Genomic DNA, 16,483 nt, shown 5'->3' with positions numbered 1-16,483 from the left:
TAATACAGTGTAGTGTTTATTGTATGTAATGGAAGGTACACTTGAATTTCAAAAATTTAAAACATATAAAAAGTGGTTAAAGGGCTAACATTTTATCAACATTTGATAAATGCATTAAGAACGTTTATTATACAGCAGGGTACAATGTAGTGTTAATGCCAACGGGGCACCATGGAAATTAGTCTTTAAAAAATTCCACTATGTAAGCTTTATACAAACAAAACCACTTGCTGCTGTTTAAGATTGTATGGAGGAGACTGCTGTCTAAGCAGTCTTACAACAATTTTTAATATTAGATAGCATCAGTCATTAATTTGGGTGAGTGTTTCAAAAAGAAAAAAAAAGTAGAAATGTTGTCATTCACAGAAATGCACATCCAAGTCTTGTTTCTGATAATAACAATAGGTACAGATTGTAACTCTCCCTATATGAAATAATTTACACACAGATGAAAGCTAGGAACACTAAAATAATCACTAAATAGAGTTCTTCCTGGAAATAAACAAGCCATTATGATTCCTGCACGATTGGATATGAAAAAAAACATAGTTGAAATAGTATTTCTCTTTTTAAACATAATTATGATTATTCTAAAATAAAAAGGAAAACAAATCAGCAAAATGTGCAACCTAAAATCAGCCAAGCTTATATTGTAGTACAACCATATTAAGAAACCACTGGTCAGAAATACAACTGCATTGGGAAAAAGTTTATAATCCACAAAACTCTTTGCCAGGCCATAAAGTAAAACAGCTCCACAGTTTACACAAGTAAAACTGAGGCAACATAGATGCGTGCTTAGGTTGTCTCCAGTTAAAGCAGATATTCAGGCAGATGATGTGACACTTTGTTTGTACACAGCATGGTATGCATTTCGGAGCAAGACATATGGAAAGCAAGACTCCAGAAGATCCATGGTCAGGAATGGAGACTCCTGGACGATCTAAAGTGAGATGAGAGATCACATCAGAAACCTGGTAAGGAGTGGAAATCCCAATGCTGCTAAAATGACAAGCTACCAGCAAGGAGCGGGGGAGGAGAAGGAAATGCAGAGAGGCTCAAAAGAGTAGGGTTCAAAAGCGTTTCATGATTTTTGTTTTTTAAAGTAATTTTTCTGCTATGCTGCCCAACAGTATTTTGACCATTTGTTGAATTCCACACAGAGTACTTGTCAAAGTCTCTTTTACCTAGGATAAAACTTTTGGAACAATCACTGGAATGAGAGCTTACCATGTCTAGCAGTAGGTAAACAGATTCTCTGTTCCTTGTAGTGGTTTTGTCTGTCTCCTGACCGATTTTCAGGAGACTAGAGGATGCAAGCTAAAAAAATCACAAATAGCAAGTAAGTTTTCTACTCATCTAAAGCCACTTTAAAAATCATTTTAATTTCACGACACATGCAATTTCAGATATAAGATTTAACATGACATGATCTGTAATGTTAGATAATGCAATGGAGTTATGGATGTGGAGCATTCCACAACAATGAAATGAACAGAACAGACCAATTGTATAGCTCAATTTGTGTACTGGAATCCCTGATCAGACCAGTTATTCTGCAAGACAAAGTTCACACATGCTTGCAATATTGACTCAAATCCTTTACAGTCATTGTTGCAATCACTACCATATAGGAAAAGCCACCATAATGTTGTTGGCTTGAAATCAAAAGTTAAGGTTGTAAATGTTAATCGCAGTACAGCTGAAAGCCTTGGTGGAAATGAATGATTTCTGGAGCAGGTCAGCCCAAAATAAAAACTGTACATACAGCCAAGAATTCTTTGAGACGGTCTTCAATGCTTCCCTTGTGAATGGTAAATAAAGCTGCAGCAATCTGGTTGATTGCTTTGGCCAGGCAATGGATATTGTTGCAGTGACCTAAACAAAAACACATTTGTGATATTACTTTAGCTTCACTCACACTCTGAACATTTTAGCTGAATGGAACGTGTTGTTTGAATAGGAACAGAGTTAAGTTTAGCAAGGGATTAACTTTCAAATATAATATGGATAATCTTCATTTAACAAGGAGGAAGTAAAGATCTTTAAGAACCTTTTGAATAGAGTAAAAGACATTACACACAGGTCCTGCTATCTGCACGCTCAATATCCAAAAAATCACTTATCAAAACTTGAAAGAATTATGCCCAAACCTCACTATATGCTCCACAGATTCACTTATTCAAACAGCCAACTTTCTTACTTCCTTTTTGTGTTTTTTTGTTGGTGGCAGCCATCTTTAGGCAAAAACCACGGAAAGATGGAGGGAGTGAGATCAGATGACTCAGAAAGCAGGAAAAATGAAACAAATCAGGGACAGGAGAGATTGGGCAAATCATTACCCCCCCCTCCCATGCCTCTCTTTTGCTGCTTGGCTACAGCCATTTCAAGAAGAAACCATGGAGAGGGGGAGGAAACAGAGGGGACAAATCTTGTATTAGAAATGTTTCCATAGGAAACAATGGGAATCGTGGAATCATTATACCAACGATTGCATAACAAACGAGTTCCAGGGAACTCATAAAGCGGGGCTACATTTATTCCAAAATCTGTTTCAAAGACTGAATTCTGGTTTTCTTAATTTATCAGTTCCAAAGTTCTGTTCTGAAGACCTGTCCTGCTAGGTGCAAATAGAACGGTGTGTGTATTCGAGTAAAGACGGGGCAACATGGTAACTAGCACAGGAATATGAGAATTATGAATGCTTCTAATGCAAATATCTAGTATGAAAACTAGTTTCAATATGACTTCCAAATAGTACTCAGCATTGTTCCTGTGCCCCCAAAAGCCTCCAGTCAAGTTTTAACATTTCCTAATCAATAGGACATTTATGTGCAACGGGTAGAACACATTCTTGGTAAGGATCCCTAGAACCAAAGTATGACTTGAGGTGAGAGATTTTTATTTCCTCTTTCAAAGCAACCATTGTAAGATATAAAATTGATGTACTATTCAACACCAAAAAGGACCAAACACCAATATCATAAAATGAAAGCAAATAAATATTCCAGATGAACATTTAATATAATTTCCCCCCTCCCCCCAGAACAAATTTTCACACCAGTTTGTCTGAATATTACCTTCAATGGCAGGACTGTATTGAGACATCACATTACTGGCCAAAGTTGGTAAGGAGACAGCCACAAAGACCATCAGAAGGCAGGCAATTTTATATTCTTCCTCTGGACTAATGTTTTCTGAAAATAAATACAAATTTAGGAGATCCATTATAACTGGGTGGGTTCAAAACTCCTAAACTAATACTTCATCCATTCACAGCATTGGTAATGTTTCTGAGCCAAATTCTGTGTTATTTGGTTTGATCTAACAAAGATCAGTACTTTAGAGTAGCTGGGGAAACCCAGCCTGATGGGCAGGGTAGAAATATATTATTATTATTATTATTAATCCAATTCCACCAAGTGTGGCATAACCAATACTCTTCCGTGACAGCTATCACTTTGTATAAACCAAATGTATATTGGTAGCATACCCCAACACATTTTCAGGGAAGGAAAACGTAACTTAAGAAAAATAGGATGCATTTTTTTTAATTCCTAGAAGAAAATTTATCTAACAGCTATTCAAAGATTTTATAGTTCAATCAAAAGTAACCTAATGACAAATTGCAGTTGCAAGAGGTTTCTTTCCTCTTAACTCCAGTGGTCAGCAAGGTTATTTCAGGCTTCCTTTTGAAAGATGCTCAGAATGTCCGCACATAGGAACTAGCTCAGCATGGCCACCAACTGAGAGCTATTCATAAATGAGTGCTACTCCTCTAAAGTTGTTTCTATACCAGTATTTATTATTATTATTATTATTAATAATAATAATAATAATAATAATAATAATAATAATAAATTAATTTTATTTCACATTCCTGGGCCAACTTGAATAAAATATTAGGGGGGGTTAAGCCCCACCCCACATAACTGATCACATGACATGGCACATGCATACCACTGGTATTTTGGGGGGGGGAAGGGACCTCGGCCCCTAGGAGCCATAAAAAGTCACTCATCAATAACAAAAGCATTTGCAGCCATTTCAATGTAGTATTATCACTATTATATATATTAAGAAAATGTAGCTAGAGATCAGAGCTGCAACATTCAGTCAAATACTGAATGTTCAGTCAAATACAAATGTAACTGTCATATATTTAAGCTGACAAACCCTCAGTTTTGGCATCTTGGTTAAATTATGTGAAGTGATCCAAGTGTTCTGCAGAATACATGCATATTTGGTACTCAATGTGTGCAAGTATAGTTTCTTTGACATCCTTCAGGTTTCTCCAATTAAAACGATATCATGGCTTAGCATTACATGCAAACACAGCCAATATCCAAAAACGTTATGCAGCAGCATACCTGATTTTTGGGAAGAAAGTGCTACAACCAGAGCAGGATCTATCTCACAAGGCAGTCCCGCAGCTGATGAGAGCTCATATACATTCATTGCAACCTGAGAGAGAGAAAGGTACTTCAGAGTGAAAAAGGCCAGAATAATTTTGTGGAATTTGTCAGAGCAGACATTGTAAAATCTTTTCAGTGTCCACATTAAGTTACACATGAGAATGGAACCATGGAAGAACAGATGCACCTTTGGTGGCAGGAATACACCTAGCTTATAGTGAAATGCTCCATTAGTGTCACTTCTGCTAGCTGGCTGTCATCTCTCTCACATGCCCCTCTGCCAAAAAATTGTATACTCTCCGAAACCATATTCAACAGCAACCTTTTAAGATTCCAACAAGTTCTCAAACTGGACAAACAGAAAACTTTGTTAAGCCAAAGTATATAATGCATTAAATTAATGCTGCCATACCGTGTCTACCAAGACTAGGTTCTGAGGCCTAAAGTGCAAAAGGGTTTCATAATCCATTAGGAGAATGGATGCTGATCAACTCAAAAACTAAATTGTTAGAAACACTTTTTGAATTACCCCCTCTGAAATGCTGTGTCCTTTTTATTTTATGACTTGCTCCTTTAGTATAAACCAGTGACTCCCAGCAGTTTGCAAAAGAGAAATACTGGAATCATAACTAACCACAGAAGTATGAAGCTGTATTAATTTCATTTTAATGAGGTTTACAGAAATATATACAAGTGCTACATCTGTCTATACATTCCTGCTTTTGGCATAATATACAATTTTAGAAAGAACTAAAAACAAACAAACCCCATTATTCTCACAAGCAATTACCTTCATATCTGTCTCTCTTGGAATGTGATCCTTAAAGTCTTCAATTGAACTTACAAGGAAAGGAATGTGATATGATAAGACCTAAGACAAAGAGGCATGCAACAAAATTGTTACTTTTGGCTACTGTATCTCCTAAGACAGCATGTTATGACTTCGTTGCATTTATTCTACCCTCTCCCCTCAGTTTATGCATTAAGAAGCCTGGAAGCATCATGCCAGAATCTTGCAGCAGGAGTAGAAAAACACCGGCTAACAAGAGTTTTGAATACTGTATTGCTTTGGGTCTAAAACAGCTGAACGTCAATTTCCTTTATTTAAAAAAAAAAAAAAAAGTGAAATGGTAAAGGTTTGATTCTTTCAGCATACATATGCAACACGCTTAATTTCAATTAAGATTTGATTATTCGTATTTAGTGTTGCAATCCTTTCACCACAGCACAAGCAATCTGTGTTTTATTCAATCAATTGATCATTTATTGTATCTGACTAAAAGCCATTACAAATACATTTACAAAACCAGCAAATCCAATAAAACCTAATTAAGAAAGATCCAGAAATAAGCAACCATTTGCAATAAATTAAATTAATGAATCCCCTGCACAATCTACGGCGTTGTCTTTTATGTGGCTGGCATGAATACTTTTAGCGGCTTTTGCAAATAAAGCTGTTTTACATGGGACAACTGGGTTGCAGTCAGGTAACAGCCAACGTATTTTCACTTTGGGGTTCTGTATCTGTAGCGGTGCCAACATCTGTTCCAAAAATTCTGGGGTTTTGATAGATCTGAGAATGGAGTATGTAATGGGGAAGAGCTTCTACTTCACCTACCCCACAGATACAGAATCTTAAATGCCTTGGAATGTGCTAGTATTTAGCGATTTAATCAGTTTTTACTTTAACTTATCTATTCTTAGGCTTACATGTGCTTAAATGTGTAACACAAAAGTTATAATGCCAAATGCAGTACTTACATCTCTAAGAGCTTCTTGTGCCAATGACCGGAAAGATAAGATAACACCGATAATGGTCATCCTCTTCAAAACACTATCAACAGCTGGGGGGGGGGGGAGGAGAAAATGTCAGGAACAATAATGCTTTCTCCCTGCCCCTCCCTGATTGATGTCTGTGGGAGATTGAGGCCATGCATAGTTGCCTCTCCACCAGCTTCAGTCTCTCTCTCTCTCTCTCTCTGTGTCTCTGCATGAGTCAAGGCATCACCCAGTCATGGCATCTGCCACAGACAGACTAATATTAACAGCAAATTAAAGTGACCACTGCTGATGAAGCAACTTTTTTGGCACATTACTCATCATAGGGGGGGGGGGGAGAGCATCGTTAAGTACCAAAGGCACACCAGACTCACAATAATGTTTCTCATGTGGCACCAAAAGGCAGTTTTAATTCCTTTACAAAAGTGCTCCAAAAGCTATTGAATAGTTCGTTCATCCACCAATTCACTCCTTGCTGGCTGAGCATTATGAGAATCTGGGAGAATGTGGCCACCAGCCGAAAGGAGCTCCTTGTGAGGTGAGTGGGGCTGAGAGACTTCAAAGAAGTGTGACTGGCCCAAGGTCACCCAGCAGCTGCATGTGGAGGAGCGGGGAATCGAACCCAGTTCCCCAGATTACGAGACTACATATATATGCATACACGAGTGGGGATGTATATGTATGTGGGTAGCTTTATATATATGCATCTTTATATATATGCATCTGTAGGTTTGTGTCATGTATGTACGTTACAGCCTTAAAATGGAGACATTTATACAAAAGACAGCATGCACTTTTGGGGGCTGTAGCAGATGCTCCCCCACCAATTCCAGTGCTTCAAGCAGATTCCCAGTTAGGAGCATAAACTAAAACAGCACTACTTGCAAGTTACTTACACGACAATCTTTTGAAGAGTGCTGCCATCTGATCTGGTTTATCAAAACTGGTCCTCATTTGCGTTAGCACTTCAACGTTCTCTACCACAAGTTTCTAAGACGAAGCAAGATCTCAGGTCAGGCATAGATCTGAGTATAGTAACAAGCGGGTGCTTTAGGACATTTCAGCGTGGCAAGCAGGAAGCAGAGCTCATGAAATCCAGATGTTCCCATTATCTGACTAGTTATACTAAGTAAGGCCCAGCTATGCACCAAACAAAAAGCATACAGTGTGATAATAAAGGCTCTCTTCTGTTCCACAAAGCACTTATAGCTCCAGTCAACTCATTAAACTTGAGCAGGGCTGCTGTAGAATAATGGAATTATTACAGTTTGAATGTCTTTTGCACAATGTGCAATGAAAACAACATGGGGGTGAGACACAATTTGCATACGATTTGCCATTCTTAGTTCCTCTTTAGGATTTCCCTTCCATATGTTTTCATGTGGATGATTATCTCTCACAAGGTAAAGAAGGGGCACACACTTTCTGTGACTGGTCTAGACCAATCTCCTAATCATTGTCTCAACTCTATGATTAAAACCTTCTCTCCCTCCACCCTGAGCGAGTTTACATTTATTCACTGTAAACTAAGTGCAGACAACTGAAAGCCCCTGAGTTCAATGCAGCACTTAGGGGGTTTTCAATCTGGCCCATCCCAAAGGGATTTCTCTTCCCTTTCAAGAGCTGCAAGCTGGTGATAGGTGGGTCACCCCTTCTTTCTCCCCCCCATTCTACTACCCTCTTCTCTGTATCTCTCCCTCCTTGTCCAACAGACTCGTGGAGGATGGACAGCTTGCTCTGGCTGAACACCTGAATTAATCACTTGCCAAGTGCATTCCTCTCCCTACTCACTCCATTTGTTTTGGCTTCTTCCCCTATCCTTCCCCCAACTCCCTATCCTTTTCGCTGGACTCCCCTAACCACATAAAATTAGGCCAGGGAGCACATGTTTATTATCCCTGCTGACCAAAGCTAGAGACACTTCCCCATTTCCTGATGCTTTCTGTTAGTAGAAGCTAAACTATAAGCTAATTCAGAGACCCCCAAACCAAGGTCATCTCTTCTGGAGAAGCAGCATACAGGAACACAAGTAATGACTGAAGTTTTGCACCAGGACAGCAAGGAACAAACTATGTGCTGCTATGAGGCTCATGCACATTAAAAAAAAGTCAAAGAAATAGAATGCATATGGGCAGATCCAAAGATCTTCCCCAGTATTTCTGTGCAGTGTTTAGACATATATATTGTTTAAGAAGTCACTCCAACCAAGGGCACATCATAACAAAAGACTTTTTTGTATCAGGAGAATTGAAACGCCTGTTTGCAGTATGTCGTGAGTGTTCCTCATTCAAAGGGAAAGGGTCGAAACTCTGATGAGCAAGTATGCTTGGACTAGTCTAAAGTAGTTCTTTGGATTCAGGCCATGTATTCTTGCTATAAAGCGACTTCTGCTTTTAATTATAAAAGCAATGACCAAAGAGAAGCAATGGAAGTTACCTTGAGTTCAGCAACCTGTGAGGAAATGTGCCACATAAGGCTTTCACTCAAGAACTTCATGCCATATGGACCAAGGAGTTCTGACAGGGCTCTCATTTCTGAGGAAGAAAAAGCATTTATTCTGCTGCAAACCAATTATATTGCCTTAATTTAATGAACACATTATATTTTATTAACTCATTCTATAAGGGCTATAGCATTTCACACATTTTAAATTTCCAGCATCCTATTTCAAATGCTCAGGATACAAACCCTCCATCTTAACTAGCTTAGCCTGTACTACCAGAGGTCAAGAGGCCTGATAAGAGCCTTAGTTCTCCCTAGATATTAGTGAGGGTCAGAAGCAGCAAGGGGGACTTGTAGTGCTGCTTACTGTCTCCAAAGTTTGGTATAAAAATGAGACTTGGCTTTTCTGCCCACCCTGAGCCTTGGGAAAACTCACCTGATATGTCTGAATATTCTTCTGCATTAAATGTCAGTTCGTTTTCAGTAGGCAAGTTCACAAATGCTTTCATCGCTGGGAAATAGGCTATGTGGCCATTACTGACTTGCCTCAGCAAGGTTTCCAGATACCTTCACGAAAGAAACAATTATCTATTTTCACAGTAGACTACAAACATTCCTTACTGTTAATTTCATTTACCACCTTAACTTTGATGAAAGCTACATTGACACTGAATTTGTCACTGAGAGTTGATATTGAAAGTCCACGTAAAGCCACATCAACACACATGTATTAAGAATTGCATAGTCCTCAATGATGTTTCCCTTGAATAGTCAGTGACTTCATTTTAAATAAAAGTGTAGTTTGCTTTTAGTATGCAATAGAAAGCTAAACGCTGTTACTTATTGGCATCCATTGTTCAAGTGGCATGCGATTCAGGTTTTTTTTGACATTATCTCAATTTCAAGTTGCATGGGGAAGCGGGGCACAGCTCAGATTAAAAGCTGCAATTTGCCTCACTTTCACCTTGGCGCTCTCCTCCTCCCAGATTTTTTTCTTTTCTGCATGAAAACTTTTATCTCACAAAGCAAAAGGGGTACAGGATGAAATCTCAGATTCTTACCAATTTGTGTACAGACTGGTAATGGTTGGCTCCCCATGACTATCTAAGTGCTGGGTTTGTTGAAGGAGGACGTTATTAAACACTCTAGTGATGTCAATCTGTACATAATTTTCTATTGATTGGAGTACTGTCATGTAGGCTCTCACACTTGTTAACAACTCAGAAGGTTTTGCGATCTCTTGTGTTGCTTGATTATACATAGTCATGCCAACAATTGACCTTTGAAAAGAAAGTAAGTTATTAGCATTCTAATAGTACAGCCATAGTACAGAAAGATGTATGGAGGGAAATTCAGAAACCTTATATTGAACTACAGTATTGCTATCTATTTGACCCCTGTATAAAAGTCAGATTTGCTGTTTGAAATTTGTACCAATTTAGTCCTAACAGTTACAGCTGTGAGAAATTTTAAAATTCTTATTTCCTATCTGTTCCACTTCTTGAGATGCAAGTCTACTATTTGCTTATTAAATCAGATAATGGCAAGGGCAATATATGAAAAGCTCCCACATACTAGCAGGATATGAATCTTTCATTTTCCATCTCCCACTCACCAACTTTGCATGTACATAATTTGAATTCTGCGTGCACAATTTTTCTTTTTGTAAAATAGGATTGATTCCTTCAATTTTGGGGATTTTGAAACTAGCAGGTTGAAACTGTTATGTATGGGCAACCACTAGGCTGGATGGAAGTTGGAGCAAAAGAAAAAGAAGGGCAATGTCAGCTCAAGATTAATTATTTGGTTATGTTGGACGAGAATAATTTTTTTAAAATGAATGCTTTTATTAAGTTCTAGCAAATAAGTCTCAATGCTGAAAGAACATTGCTAGTTATTTTTACAAGCTTGCCCCTGGCACAAGCATGCTTTCAGAGATTTCTATCAGAAACTGTCACATAACAAAAATAAAAATGGTACAGCAGCAACCAACCCACCCACACTGAGAAATAGTCACGATATAAATAGCAAAGACATGTTTATATGGGCTACTAAACTAACCATATTTTTAATGGCAGAATGGTCTGTTTTTTGGGAATCCAGCACTGCTGACTCTTTAGTGCACAATTGCTTTTTAAATACTTGAATCGCACAGAGCTCCCTTTGCAGTGTGGCATCTGCTCCCACACCATTTGAGCAACATCACAAGCACTAGGCCATAACATGGTAGTCCCTCATATGATCTTGACACTGTGGAAGGAGGAACACTAAAAAAGCATCTGCCATGGTACAAAGCAAGTGCCAGAATAAACCTTTTGTTGTGTGGTTGATAACTATCAGACGACACACAGAGACTGTGGAGTTTGATATTAGTACAATATATAACTTTGCTCAGACCAGACATTCATTTTAAGTTTGCAGCTGCAATGAGGAGCTCTGGGTGACTTCATGAAGTTTTTAACTGATTTTAGGGCTACATTGTTCCACCTCCTCTATCACTGGGGAAATTTTGTGTTAATAGGATTATATGATGAAAAGCAGGTTAAAGTATTCTTAAGAGTACTCAAGACAACTAAGTATCAAATGTGCAAGTTGGTGCCACTTACTTGGTAAAACGGATTTCCAGGTGTGATGTTAAGTATTCCCTTGGGGTAAAGGTGTGTTCCCACACAATCATGTTTGGAACGTAATTGATTGAGAAGCAGAGCTCAGAAAGTGCCGTGTGCAGTTTGTCTAGACTGCAAAAGACAAAACAAAAAATATGCACACAAACATGTAAGCCACATAAGCAAAGCCATAACTATTACAGCCCCCTTCCACCTCAACCCAAAAAACATTAAAGATGGGTAAGGATATATAAGCTATTTTAAAGCACAGCCATACAGAACCCTTGCCTGTGCTAAAAACAATGGCACAGGTCATATACGTACAGTGGTACCTCAGGTTACATATGCTTCAGGTTACATACACTTCAGGTTACACACTCCGCTAACCCAGAAATAGTGCTTCAGGTTAAGAACTTTGCTTCAGGATAAGAACAGAAATCGGGCTCTGGCGGCACGGCAGCAGCAGGAGGCCCCATTAGCTAAAGTGGTGCTTCAGGTTAAGAACAGTTTCAGGTTAAGAACGGACCTCTGGAACAAATTAAGTACTTAACCTGAGGTACCACTGTACATGACAGGATTATTATACCTCACCCCCCTCCTTTTTTTTTTAGCATGCTGAATGGGAATGCAGAAAAAGATTACTGTTCATAAAGGTAAGTTTGTTTTGCAGGATAGGAATGCATGACATATTTTTATATAAACACATAGGATGGCATCCATTGGTGTTTCTCTACTGATAGAAGGTACCAGTCTGTGAAATTGGGAGGGATATATTTTCTAGGAATTCCCAGTCTGCAGCAGATTCGGAGGATGCCATTGATGGAAACCTCCTCTCTTATTGTTCCACTGCCTGATGCCTTCTTGTCAGCAGATGACATCAACTGGATATGACCCACAAGAGCATTTTTTAAAATACATCTACAAAATGCCAGTGAATTGGTTCAAGAAGTTAGACTGCCTGTTAAGCAACATTTAAAAGAGAAGATAAGGATGAAAAAGACTCACTTGGTCACCACCAGCCTGTTTTTTCTCATGCTTTCTACTCCTGGTTTTTCTCTTTCTGGTTCTCCTTTCTTACCCGTCTGTTTTTTTGACTTTTTATTCACTGCTTGACTGATGGTTTTGGCACAATGCTTTGGCAGCAACTTAAAAAAAAATGCAGTTAGTTTCAAAATAGAGCTGCAGTTCACAAAAACCAATCACCATTAAATAGATCAAACTTCGCATTTCGATTTTAAACTGTTCATTTTGTTTCCAATATACCAAATACTTGCAAACTACTCGATACCAACTCAAGTGATTTCAATGTAGTTACTATTCCGTCTAGTTAAGAACAGGAGAAGAACAGCCTTCTATTACAAATATTATAAGCAAAACTTTATTAGAACCTTATGGAAAACTTTATCATATTTTAAGAACAAAGGAGATGGCACATTTATGTGATGACTCTACACCAAGGGGCTTGCAAACTAAAAATAAACCCAAGGAAAATAAAAAAGGGAGGGAAATGGAAGCAGGGACTAAACAAAGAATGTGCATTATTTCAGTAACTCATACAGAAGCTTTGCCACAGCAGGATAATGGGACTAAAATTAAATTCTCACCTGGTCACTTAGAGTACATTGCTCAGTGCAAATATCTGTGATAAGGTTCCGAGCCTGCTTAGCCATTTCATCCAGGAACATGTTACAAAGGGAAAGACTACGGTCCCCAATGTGATGTCTCTATCAAGATAAAAACAGAAACCTTGTTTTTCTAAATTGTTGCCATAGTGCTTAAAAACATTTTTTTAAAATCATTATCAGTGAAACATGCTTGCACTAAGTTCATTTAAACAATGAACCATGGAACAGCAATAAATCAAGCTTCACAACCAGAAGTTATCTAAATCAATTTGCTGAAGATCCAAAAAGCTTGCTTTTAAAAAAATAAATGTATCCAAAGCTGCTTTAGCAGAGCTTTGATGGCACCACAGGACTTCAGTTTCTTCTTCTCCCCCTGTGCCCCTTTTTCTGGAAGGTCCTTCCGGAGCTGATTTTGAAGGTGCACAGGGGGCTGTAGGGGAAAGGTAAAAGGGAAACTTTCACTTCTGCATCTGCACATCCCTTGCACTAGCAGAACAGGAGCACTGGATACTGTTCATTGTGTATACAACTTAAAATGTCCACTTAATCAAATGTGGCTCCCTAAAAAACCAGAGTTAAGAAACAAGTTTTTGTAGGTGTAAATTTCAACTTACTTGCCGCACTTCTCTATCCCATGTTCCCAATTTACTTATGTTTCTCTACCTTACTCTCTTCTTGTGAAAACCTACATCAAAGAGAAGATTATGGGTTCTTTACCTCTTCTGGGCACAGCTCGTGGGTGCAGCTCATAAAGTGAGTGCAAAGCAGTGGGAATGCAATGGAGTATCTGGACTGAGAGGGTAGTTCCAAACACTGCTGAAACATCTTCTCAAAAGCACGGCTATAGAAACTGTTCAGAAACACAGGTTAAGTTTTCATTCCACTGGGAGAAAGTAATTACAAAAAAAAACACCAAAACAAAAAACCATTTAACAGATGCAACTAAGCATATGAAAGATTTCAAATGCCAGCCATTTTATCCCATGTCCACACAATCACTGAACTTGAGCAATTACATGCACTTGTACCATATCCTAATAATAAAAGAGTTGCACTCATGGTACTTTACATTACCAAGGGAACTGAAAGCAGGGGGGAAAGAATGTATTATTTAAACCTCCCACTACATGTACTGTAGCACAGTAAAATCAATGACTTGATGGGGGGCGGTGAAATTAATGGGGGGTGCAAAGTGTTGGATTATGCTACCCCCAAGTTGCCCTTAGAGGTAGTATAAGCTGCTTCTAAAATTTCCAAAAGGACTAGTAAGACCCAGCATAGGTTAGGATTACTCACTTCCACCCTCTACAGCATGTAGAATTTACTAACCAGGCAATCCTAAACACATCTACTCAGAAGTCCCAACTGAGTTCCATTAAGCTTACTCCCACTGCATTTTAAACATTCACAGCACTTCATAATTTGCACCTTCCCTTCACAGAAATCCTAGAGACAGGTATTTGTAATTTTCTTTTGTACAGAATATGTTATCTTGCTGCTGCTGTAGAAGGAGACCCGAGAAAACAAGAGTCTCCAGCTGACTGCCCATTGGCTCTTCCCCAAGAGCAAAACAAAACAAAAATCACAACCACGAGAAAGCTTTATAATGAAATTAAACAACATACCAAAATATAGAAAGATCAGATGTTTCCACCAACATCTCCACCAAGGAATCTACCATTTTTGTGTGGAAAATGATTGTGTTCATCATCTTTCCAAGTTCTCTGTGGTCTGCGAGGCCAAGTGAAGCTTTAGATACACTAGTATAGGCCTGTTGGCACATAAAAAAGTAACAATTCACATTATCCAGGTTCTAATTCTTATCTAAAAATCTGCTTTCATTTGAATGCATTAGTTTTTTTAAAAAATGAGCAAAATCTACACACACACACACACACACACACACACACACGGTAGCACTGTAGCTTGCTCTAATTTGCTTGGGGCAAGTCAAGTTTATAATACAACCCATTCTAAGCTGCCTTACTCCTCCATATCTACTTTTGGAACATGCTGAGGGTTTGCTCGTTCTTGAAACTGGGACTTTAAAAAATGTACAGATCCACAAAAGAGGTTATTTGAGGATTCACTAAGCAAGCCTTATTTTTCAGTTGCTTTACTTATACTTAAGAGTCAAATTCATATTTATAGACAAAACCTGCTTATAATATTTGTTGAAGAAAAGGTAAATATTTTCATAGTGGCACCCTACTAGGATCAAAACAATATCAGGGCATAGTAATGCCATACTGTTTTGCTACTGCTGCAGATGTTACTTGAAAAGGGCTGGTTGTTCAAAAATCCCTCTTAGTTTGTAGCCAAAGATTTACTGGGCCCAATTTCAAAAAAACAGAGCTTGAAGCATATACCATATTGTCTTATTTTTGGAACGTGGGTTTTTTTGTTTTTTGTTTTAAAAACAAACCTAAATCCAGCATTGCATAAAAAGGAATGTATGTTCTTCCAACTCTTGTTTGCCTTTACAACTTCTTTGAACAACTGAGGAAAACCAGGCCTTTTACATTATCTCCTAACCAACTTCTAAGAAAAATGACTGGCTTAGTGTCTGGCAATGTGACCTTTCTACAAAGGTTCTCTTTGAGTATGTGTAATAAAGTGTTGAAGAACAGGACATAACCTTCTCAACTCTGATTTGGCCGTACAGCTTTGTTATTACAGACTTCTCTTCTATCCTTATCACTCTATTTCACGCTTCCTGAAACTGTTTGATGTAATTCTGTGCTCCTGCTTTGAACAATGGGGGGGGTGAAAACGTCTGCTGAAGTTTATCCTATGAAAAAGTTTTCAATTCAGATTAAATTTGTACATTGATATATGCTACTTCAGGTATTTCATGTGCCATTCTACTTTAAAAAGTAAATGCAGCACAGCTTTTTTTGAATATTTCATCTCCTTTTCACAATGCCTGCCTCTTCTGAACAACACATATGAATTAATCTATTTTTCTTTACAATTTTGCATTATTCATATTATGGGCAGCAGCAAAAGCAGTGGTAGTCTACTACTGAATTTACTCAAAACTAGTCAGCCTACATATTTTTCTCCACCACAATCTTGGCTTTATCCTCCTTTTAGCTGTTTTGTTTGTTTGTGAAAAACACCCTGGTCATACTGTGAACCATTCCCTTCCTGAATGCCTGTTTGGGAAATACATGAATTTCAAAATGTGAACTCAAATATTTAAATCAATTATTTTAAATCACTTTGATTTAAAACTGATCTACTCTTTAACACAGGGAAAGCAATATTGCTTTGAAGAGTGCACAAAAGTAATTCTTACCTGTAATCTAAACCAATCGAGCCTCATTCCTCTGAAGTCAAATACCTCCCCATCTTCAACTGCATCATGTGGAAAAATAAAATATGAAAAAACCATTTGGACAAATGTTTCACCCAATTAATACACATATTTAAAGTCAACAAAAAATGGAGGGGTGGGGAGAGCTGGCATGTGTATCTTATTTACAGAGCAGTCTTATGTGTATTTACTCAGAAGAAATACCCATGCTTTTTAGTATAATTTATTCCCAAGGTAAGCATATGTAGGATTACGGTCTCAAAAGTATACATGCCTTACAGTCCAGTCCATTCTGAA

At 38.1% G+C, this 16,483-nt stretch overlaps 1 protein-coding gene across 7 annotated transcripts in view; it reads right to left on the bottom strand.

Annotated features, from left to right (window-relative positions):
• Nucleotides 1-16,483, bottom strand: part of NCKAP1 (NCK associated protein 1) — a 49,700-nt gene continuing 33,217 nt past the window's right edge. For all 7 annotated transcript variants that reach the window (XM_083705456.1, XM_083705459.1, XM_083705458.1 and 4 more), the window contains 17 exons: nt 16,169-16,227; nt 14,493-14,638; nt 13,585-13,717; nt 12,847-12,966; nt 12,248-12,387; nt 11,243-11,374; nt 9,698-9,916; nt 9,073-9,203; nt 8,631-8,728; nt 7,091-7,184; nt 6,177-6,259; nt 5,206-5,286; nt 4,371-4,464; nt 3,081-3,197; nt 1,769-1,878; nt 1,231-1,320; nt 1-943 (listed from right to left, as the gene is read on the bottom strand). In XM_083705456.1, coding sequence (XP_083561582.1) covers nt 827-943; nt 1,231-1,320; nt 1,769-1,878; nt 3,081-3,197; nt 4,371-4,464; nt 5,206-5,286; nt 6,177-6,259; nt 7,091-7,184; nt 8,631-8,728; nt 9,073-9,203; nt 9,698-9,916; nt 11,243-11,374; nt 12,248-12,387; nt 12,847-12,966; nt 13,585-13,717; nt 14,493-14,638; nt 16,169-16,227 — 1,964 coding nt within the window. In that variant the 3' untranslated portion in view covers nt 1-826. The remainder of the gene's footprint in view (nt 944-1,230; nt 1,321-1,768; nt 1,879-3,080; nt 3,198-4,370; nt 4,465-5,205; nt 5,287-6,176; nt 6,260-7,090; nt 7,185-8,630; nt 8,729-9,072; nt 9,204-9,697; nt 9,917-11,242; nt 11,375-12,247; nt 12,388-12,846; nt 12,967-13,584; nt 13,718-14,492; nt 14,639-16,168; nt 16,228-16,483) is intronic.

The sequence above is a fragment of the Podarcis gaigeae genome, assembly GCF_964106915.1.
Source record: "Podarcis gaigeae genome assembly, chromosome: 1".
In the NCBI taxonomy this organism is placed as follows: domain Eukaryota; kingdom Metazoa; phylum Chordata; class Lepidosauria; order Squamata; family Lacertidae; genus Podarcis; species Podarcis gaigeae.
The sequence above is the reverse complement of the archived record's forward strand: the minus strand, read 5'-3'. Positions and strand labels throughout refer to the sequence as shown.